The 10034-nt window shown below is 33.0% G+C and overlaps 1 protein-coding gene across 1 annotated transcript; it reads right to left on the bottom strand.

Annotated features, from left to right (window-relative positions):
* Positions 1–7794: 7794 nt before the first annotated feature.
* Positions 7795–8963, bottom strand: LOC146919618 (receptor-like protein 44). The gene has a single exon (XM_085713034.1). It carries the CDS (start codon positions 8667–8669, stop codon positions 7848–7850), a length of 822 nt encoding a protein of 273 aa, XP_085569160.1. The 5' UTR covers positions 8670–8963; the 3' UTR covers positions 7795–7847.
* Between the last annotated feature and the right edge of the window lie 1071 nt (positions 8964–10034).

The following is a 10034-nucleotide window of genomic DNA, read 5'->3' on the forward strand; positions in this document are numbered from 1 at the left end:
TAGACATTTAACAACAACAACAACATTAATTATTTTAATTGAATTTCAAAACAAAAAAGAAGTAAAATAAACATTAAATTATACTTACATCGGCATCAACCCATATCCTGCATGCCACATGTCCACCAAAGTTAGGTAAAAGCGTGAGATCAAAAGGCCCCCTGCATAGCCGTCAGGGCCGGCCTCGTACACCACCCTCGGCACCCCCTGAAAACGAGGCTCAGGCTGCTCAGGATCATCATTCTGCTGAGGCTCCTAAATAACAGGCGGCTCCTCAAAAGCAGGCTCCTGAATATCAAACTGATACAGCTGAGGCTGAGGCTCCTGAAAATGATAGGCCTGATCATGCGCCTGCTCATACACCTGATAATCCTGGTGATACTGTGTCGGGTTCACCGTCTGGGATGGACCCGTCTGCGACGTTGACCCCCCTGCAGCATCAACTCTAGCAAGTCTCGTTCCCTCACCTCTCCCTCGACCAGCCATAGGAGGGCGTAATGCTTCTTTCTCCCTTCGTGCACTACCAGTAGGGGCCATCCTCCCCGCCCTAAGTCTGTCACTCCTATCCTGAGGCGGCTCAGGCGGTCTCTGAGACGTATTCCTTCGAGGCATATCTGCACAACATTTAACAAAACACAAATTCAATATACATTTTCACACGCACATTGTGTCATTTCCAACAATTCAACAAGAAAACTAAAATTCCAACAATGTCATTTCAATCCGTAAACTACCACATTGCAGTCAAACATGTTATAATCAAAATTAACAAACCATATGCTAACTAATTTGATAAGTCACAATCCAAAAAAACAAAATAATTACCATTGAGACATTTTACCAAACACATGGTGTGCAATTTTCAAACAACTACCTTAATCTAACAATTTGTAGACCCTAAACTACCATATTCTACTCTAAACAACTTCTAAACAACAATTCCTAAGTTAATTCGTCACTAACAATCATCAAAACTAACATGCAAGCCAAATTTATAAAAACCTAAAAATGTCATATTTCTTCAAAAAAAAACTAAAATTTCTACAAGTTAAATGCAATTAAGTAGGGTAATCATCACTTACTTGATAATGTGGGAGAAATTGGCTTTGAATGGCGCAAGAATGATGAAAATCGGATATGGGGGGAAAAATTTCGAAGTTGGGAAGTTGGAGAAATGAGGGAAATGTGTTTCTGTGTTGCTGATATATGACTTAACTAACGCTGCGCAAGTTAACTCACGCAGCGCATGTTAAGTCACGCATAATATATAACTTGCGCAAGTTAAGGTGCGCAGCGTGACTTAACTTGTGCAGGGGTAAAAATGGCAACGCTGCAGGGTGCGAGTGATTTGTGCTGGGTGGAGAGCAAAATTCCTTGTAGATCTCTTGGTGTTTAGGCCCTTTGTTTTCAAATAGGCTTCTTACCTTTTACTTGAGCATGAGAGGGGGGAGGGGTGTATTAAGGAATATTCCTAGTCCTTTTACTTGAGCATATGCCGTGCTTTTCTTTTTTGTCAAACCCTTCTTCTTCTTTTTAATATATTTTACTGGTTTATTAAAAATCTTACACCGAAAGAAGAAATAGTAGTGGGAGAATTTTGCTTCATACCCCCTCATTTATACTTATACATCCCCTCCTCAAAGGGTATGAACTATCCAAAATTCCTAGTTATTTGGATATGTCTTATATTAGTTGTTGGGTGTTGCAGATCTCTTGGTCTTTAGTCCCTTTTACTTGAGCATATGTTGTCCTATTTTTTTTTGTCAAACCCTTCTTCTTCTTTTTAATACTCCCTCCGTTTCAAAATGAGTGTCGCTTTAGCCAAAAAAATTGTTTAAAAGTGAATGCCGCTTTCAGTTTCCAATGCAATAATAATTTTTTCTTTTCAATTGTACCCTCCAATTAATACTCTGCACACTACTTCCAAAGTATTACTTTTAAAACTAACAAATAGTTAATAAGGATAATTTGGTAAAATAACCATTCTCTTTCTTTTAATTATTGCATTTCTTAATATGTGTGTAAACACCTAAAACGACACTCATTTTGAAACGGATGGAGTATATTTTACTGGTTTATGAAAAATGTTACACCGAAAGAAGAAATAGTAGTGAAAGAATTTTGCTTCATACCCCCTCATTTATACGCATACATCCTCTCCTCAAAGGGTATAAACTATCCAAAATAAAACTTTGTATAGAACCCCTCCTCATTTAGTCCCCATAAAACTTTTCTTTGATTTTTAGTTTCACAAAAGTTTTCAATCATCAATTTTGGTTCATTCTTTTAAGTCAACTCATCTGTAGCCTTCAAATTTTTGAATAAAAATTTCCAACAATGTTTAAAATAATTTTACATATAGTAACTCATAAAATTGTACCCAAGAAGAAAAAGAAGAAAACTCTCAAAAAAAAGTGACCGGCTGTAGTGGGTTCTTTGAAGAGGTTCACCAGTGGACCATTAAAATTGGGACCATATCAAGGGCTCCCTATAAAAACATCTTCTAAAAACAATTAGAATTTTTTAACAAAATATAAATTAAATATAATTTTTTTTAATGCTTCAAAATTCACCAACAACCTCCAACATCATTTTTCCAAAAAGATATTATTAAACTCTTTTACCCTTTAAATATTATCACGATCATTCATAAATTTAAATGAAAAAATCTTATCATTTAAATATTAATTGAGATATTTAATAAAGTGATAAATTAAAATGATATCATAATACGAAATATAATTGTACAACTGTATAACACATTTGTATCCCCGAAAACAATTTTTACCCAATAAAGAAAATTTTGTACACTCACGATGCATTCTTTAAATTTAAGAGTGTGTGTTTATTTGGAAAGGGGTAAAGATCATCTCCATTTATAACTTTATCCATTTGTTGTAATTTGGAGAGAGATAGACACAAAAAAATAAATGGTGGGTCCTATCACTAAGTGGATCACACCATCATTAATTTTTTTGTGTCTATCTCTCTCCAAATTGCAACAAATGGAAAAAATTATAAATTGAGAGGATCTTAACCCGAAAGGAAAGTAATAGAGGCAACAGCAATTTAAGGAGGCCGCCACTAAAGCGAAGACTTTTTTGCTTTCAAATTTTTTAAATCTTCCGAAAGATCCCAGATATTTTTAGCTTTGGATGTATTTTTGTAAGTCAATTTTTGTAAACATGCTCCCACCAAATCCATGTGGTAGTTAAATGGAGAGTTGTAGTTCATGTTGCAAGTTCGATTCTAACACTAACTATTTTATTGGTTATCCTTACATTAACCTAAAATTTAAGGCAATTAGTGTGTAATCAAAGTTTGTAAAAACAAAAAAGTAATTTATATTTGGTCATAATTCAATATTATGTTACGGTTTTTAGGTCTAATAATCGGTAAATAATATCTATATTAAATATTATTTACAACATATATTAGTGATTATAGTAGGTTTTTTTTTAAAAAAAAAAAGAAGTTATTTCATAATAGGGATCAGTCTAGTGAAAATGGCTAGACTCTCACAAGATGATGAGGTTATGTATGAATTCTCATCGGAGAGATATCCACATATAATATTTGACATACATCAAATATAATTACTTTCAATCGAGGAACCTATGGAAAAAATTCTTAATTTTTGTGTTGTTCTCTTGGCACACTTAAATGGCCTATATATAAAATTCGCTTTAGACTCACAAATAATGTTTGTCCATCCTAACTAGAGGGGAGAGTGGAGAGAAGAGAGTGATTGTTTTAAACTGTGCTTATTTAGTTACTTTTTTAGAAGAAAAGGAAGGGGACGTAAAATCTTTTCAAAAAAGTACTAGTTGATCTCTAAAAGGGATAGATTTGGGAACAAAGTTTATTCATTTAAAATTTAAATATCTTTTTATTTAATTAGTTATTACAAGCGTGAAAAATAAATTAATATTTTTTTTCTAAACTTCATTCTCTCCTCAAGTTTTCCGCTTTTGAACCAAACATACCTTGTAACAAAATTTAATTACTTGCATGAACATCTCATTTTGGGATTTGAAGTTTTGAGTTTTAAAATCTTCAAGACTCCATGCTAAGTGCACGAGTCCTATATTAAATAAGGAGATGGTGATTCATGTCATGTCTCCTAAGGTCGAAGTCAAAAGTAATGGATACTTAAAAGAAGTTGCACTTTACTTGTGATGGTAGCAAATAGAAGGAGTTGAGGGGCGTGAGGGAGCACAATGATAATCATGAGAAAAAAATTCCAATAGCGGGAAGAAACATGGCAAAACACACAAAAAAAAAAAAAAAAATTCCTTCACAACTTTAGGAGAGCATAAAACCAAGAAAATTGTTGTTTGCACTAAAAGATTTGTTATCATACACCTGAAAATGGATCAAAATACCTTTAATGATAGTTAACTATTGTTCTCTTCAACAAATAAAAACTTAAACAGCGAATTGCAGTTAACTACAGTTAGGGATATTGAATGTCATTTCCAAATGTGTGATGAGAGTTTTTGAAGTCTAAAGAACAATGCTCTAAAACCAAATAAAATGGGTGGGCCAAAGGGGGCCAAAGGGCCCAACTCCATGATGACATTCTTGCCAATCTTGGAGAACCCATTAATCAACGGAATGAAAGAAAATTTGACTTTCACCCAAAAAGACTAAAGCATATTTGACCACCTAAATTCTCTATCGTAATTCTAGAGCTCAATAGTATCACCACTTTGTTGTGGTAGTGGACAAGTTTAGCAATTAGCAATTGGCAATAGGGCTAGTGGAGTCTAATCTTAATATAATTTCATTTAGTTAACAATGTTTGTTTGTTCCGAATGTTTTCTCCTAAATTTTTTGGATGAGGAGCAACTAACATGTGTCCTTCCATTTTCATGACACCTAGTTTGATTAATTGATTATTGGAAACACATGCAAAGTCACTGCAAACCACCAACCTCATTTTAATTGTATAAACCCAAGTCACAATAGTGTGAGGAGAAGATACAACCATCTATGGACTATGTTAACCGTAACTATTTTTTTCTGTAGTGGTCGGGATTCGACCCCCGAACCTTGCATATACTTCCTCCGTTTCAAAATGAGTATCGTTTTAGGCTTTGACACACAGATTAAGAAATAGAATGAAATAATCATTGGATATAACGCTTTTACTAAACTGCCCTTACTTTATAAGAAAAAGACAAAATTAAAGTTGCATTGAAAATTGTGTGAGAAAAAAGTTGGAGAGGGTAAAGTTGGAAGAAAAAAATTAAAGTTGTATTGGAAATGTAAAGCGACACTCATTTTGAAACAAATTTTTTTAGCTAAAGCGACACTCATTTTGAAACGGAGGGAGTATTATGCATTGTCCTTACCAACTGAGTTAAGCTCACGAGGACAACCGTAACTGTTTTAGTTGGGTGGCTTAATTTAAGGAATATAAAACCATCATTGTGACCATCACTTTTCACTAATCAAAGGAACATTTTGCTATATTCTGTCTTTTAAAGAAAATCTATCTGATTAATATCCCTGAATCTGCTTTGATATCTCCGCTAATACATGCATTGTTTCCTTTTTGTGAAACCATATTATTATTTCTCTATCCATGATAATCAATGAATGCAAGTCTAGTTTCAATTTTCAAACATCCAATCCTTCAGCATATAAAATACTATACCGGGAGTATTATTTTCATAAGAAAAAACTGGAATTATTATTGATAGTACTTGAAAAATACTAGTATTGTACTAACTCAACATCTTAACCATATAAGATTCGGATGCCACGCATCTTAATCTTACTAAAAAACCCTATAGTACTAATTTTCTACCGTCTGTGTTTTTTCTTGTCCTAATAGTAAAAATGCCAATGCATTGAAGTCGTTAAGAAACAAGGATGCAGTGTCTGTTAGCTACAAGGGGAAGCATATGGAAATGATTCCAGCACAGCATATAAGAGTAAATTACAAAGCTACCTCAAACTCGAGCAACGAGCCTAGGGAGGGCTTCATAGCTTTTAGAGGGAAAAAGGAAAAAAAAGAAACCGGGCCAGAAGAAGAATAGTACGAGTAAATAAGTACTCCACTAGCCATAATTATGGGAAGCACTGGATTCACGTTAACGGCTTATAATACTACTTTATGCCTGTAAATATTAATTTTTGTTCATGCTTTGTCCAACATCATGATTCATGAAGGTACCATTGAATATATTAAAAAAATTGCTTCATTCTGAACAAAGATCCGAAGCTATGGAGGAAATTAAGGATAGATACCCAAATTAAAAAACACAAGCGAACATGTTTACTTCGGAGTTTGGACTAACAAATGAAGAGCAGCCCCAAGTTATAATTAAATGAGAAATACTAACGAGTATAGAGGTACTCTTTAACGATCATAAGTGAAAAATATTTATAAAAATATCATTCAAAAAAAAAATATTTATAAAAAATGTGTATTTAACGAATGTGAATGCATTGAAAATTAATGTTTTTAAAAAAAATTAAAAATCAAAATATTTGATTTAAAGATTAATTGTTTAATTTAAAATGTTTAAATAGCGTCTTAGAATAACTTATTATCAAGACCCTTAAAATTGTTGAATTCAAGAAAATAATTTATTTTTAAAAAAAAATAATTTAACAACTTTCTTCTCTTCTAATCCACTAATCAAAATTTGACCCCTAATAGTTGTTCCAAGATATCCAGACTTCTTAGTCCATTTGCATCTGAAATTAATCTTCAAGTTGGCAGCAAACATTTAATTTCTGTGTTTTTATTAAAAAAGGAAGAACAATGATATTTATACAACTGTTTAGTGACAGCTTTTGATATGATTTTATTTTCTCTCATCATATTGATCAAATATAGGAAAGAGAATAAAAAGAAAGAGTAATAACACAATGTAAATATATATGAGAGAAAATTGTTCAAAAATTATTACAAAATGGTGTGTATAATAAGAATATTTTTTTAGCATAATGCGAGACAAATTCATAGTTGAGCGGCGCAGAGCAACATTTCACCTAGCTAGGGTGCAAATTTGCTTCATTTATCAAACTTATACTTAATGTTCATTTAGGAGAGAAGCACACACAAATTATACATTAGTGAATCAAAATTTACACTTGTATCTATCTCTCCAAAAATAGAATAGACAATAAATGTAATGTAAATAAATCAAGCAAATCCAAAACTCAATCAAGCAAATCCGAAAAAATCAATAGTGTCAACCTACCCTACCATGCTGCATAGTGCCAACCCACATTACCCACCCAATGACAAAATAACAACAACAAAAATCAACCACATTGAAATTACACCATCAATCTTAACATTGTTTTGATTTTATACAAAGCTAAAATAGAAACTACAATAATAAAGCCAATTAAAATCAGGTATGGAGAAAATTTTAATCTGTTTAACAGTTATGGGAAAAAAGATGGAAAATCTTAAAACTATATAGACACACACAATAATATAAACATATCCCCCGTGATCGATAAAAGACAACGATCTGAACAACCCATAAGTACAAGGAAAATAAAGGTAGCCCACACCTTCACTCTTATCAACAACAACAACAACAAAAAAAAGTACCTGGTACCAGTAGTACTGTATTTTTTTTCCTTAACCTTTTCAGTTGAACCATCAACAATCAAAGTTCAATCAAAGATACCTTAGATTTAGACAACTTCTCTACGAGAATCTGAGTTCGATTATAACTAAATTTTACTTACCTCTTGACCGAACTCTGAAATATCAGAACTCTTCGAAAGAGAACCATCCCAAAATTACCATTAACATGAGAATAAAACAATTGAAAAATATCTTCATTAATAATCATAATGATGATTAACAACATTCAATAATCAGGCATAAGATGACTAACTTTCCCTTCTTCTAATGCAACTTTCCGATCAGTAACTTTTAACCAAATACAAACCCCAGTAAAACTTATAATAAGACTCGCTAATCCACTTCCTACTCCAATTAAAACAATAGCCATAATAGATAAACCCTTAGTTCTTAACGGCGGTAACGGATAACCGTAAAGATCCTTATTCCCTTCAAAAGAACTTGCATTAAATCTGGGTAAGTTAGGACTACTCCGGTTCGATAACGACGCTGGAATCGGACCGGAGAGTCTATTATTCGATACATCAAAAGCCGAGAGGCGAACCAATAACCCTAATTGCTGAGGAATTGGACCAGTAAGCAGATTATCATGAAAATCGATTATGTTAAGATATGCACACAATGTGAGTTGAGGTGGAATCTCACCTTCAAGACGATTTGATGAAAGATTCAACACAGCAAGATTCACCAAAGATTGTAATTCTGGAGGGATTGGTCCTGTGATGAAGTTGGAAGAGAGGTCTAGGGTTTGAAGATTGGTACAGTTGGAGAGAAAGGGAGAGATTGTTCCACGGAGAGAAAGATTGTTGAGCGAGAGTTTGTAGATTCTTCCATTGTTGCAGAGTATTCCTTTGAGAGTTGAGGTTGATTCATTGCAGGGTTTTGAGAAAGTGGCTTCGTTCCAATTTTCCAAGGATTTGTTTGGGTCTTGTAGTGATTTGTTTAAATGGGTTAAACATGCTTCATCGCTTGGATCTGATTTAATTGATGTGATTAATGTAATCCAAAACATTAATACTAACTTCTTCATTAAACAAGCTACATCCATCTATTTCCAAATAAACAACCTTCTAATTCTGGATTTCTTGCTTGGGTTGAGATTGAAGTTATAGAGATGTGGAAATTGGAAAGGGTTTATTTGTAATTACTATTTAACCCTTTTCTTCATTTTGATGATGGAGGTGATTGAAGGGAAAATAATAAGATGGGAAAGTGGAGAAAGTGAGAGATGTGTCTTTGTTATATGATGATGTTAGGATTGAAGGGAGGTTTGAAAGAGAGAGATTTGGGGAACTCTTTGAAATGAGAAAAATGGTTTTATTCAACTCATCATCAATCGTGGGAATGGCTCTTTGGTTTGTTTTATATATAAAAAATTATATAAATATTGGAGTGTTATTATTTTTTACGATTTTCTAAGGAATAAAATTCTAATAATTAGGATTTTTTTGGGGAATTAATCACTTTAGTCACTGAATAGGAAATGAGTAGTCACTTTAGTCCTCGAATGCAGAGAAATTGCAAAACAGTCTCTGAATGTAGACTCTGTTGGTCAATTTCAAGGACTAAAGTGACTAACGGAGTCTACATTCAAGGACTAAATTGACTAACGGAGTCTACATTCAGGGACTAAATTGACTAACAATGTCTACATTCAGGGACTATTTAAAGTGACTAATTTCCTTCTTTTTTTTAAAGACGGTAAAGTCTTGTCAAAAAAATTTGGAACTCGATTTTGAAATATTATTATTTAGATTAAACCATAGTCTAACTCAAGCATTATTTCCTCTAAACAATCGATTTAATCAATAGAACATAAAGCTTTCAACAATTTAGTTTCATTCGAGTTAAAGTTCAAAGATTAGATCATGACAAATCTTAAAACTCAAAACATATTTAGAGATTGTTCAGAGTTTAAAGCTGATAATAAAAGTTGAATATAATTTATTTATTTTTAAGAAAGATTCAATATAACTTGACCATAACTTATTATGCTTGTATAATTTAAGATTGAATTAAAAAAGATGGTCATAATTTATGAATTAAATTAATGGGTCATCTATTACTACAACTTATTTATTGCTATTATGGGATGGATTGTTTGAGAAGGAAGGGGCAGGGCAGCACAGCACTCGTGAGAGGGGAGTAGAATACAAACGAGGAGACGCGCGTGCATTTGGACGGTGAAAGGAAATGAAGTTAGGGGAAAGGTTTGACGGAGTGAGTGTAACTGAAAAGGAAAGAGGAAGTGTGGCGTGGGACTTTTGGAGTTTGTGGGGAGTCATGACCTGCAAATGTGAGCTCTAAGATAGGGACAATACAAAAACGTATTATTGAATTTTTCAAAGATACATTAATTAATTAATGTACCTAAAAAGTTGTTTTTTGTTTATAAATGTGATCGGAGGGAGTA

The sequence above is a fragment of the Medicago sativa genome, chromosome 5 (genome assembly GCF_051527215.1).
Source record: "Medicago sativa cultivar Bolivia chromosome 5, Bolivia_mono, whole genome shotgun sequence".
NCBI lineage: Eukaryota > Viridiplantae > Streptophyta > Magnoliopsida > Fabales > Fabaceae > Medicago > Medicago sativa.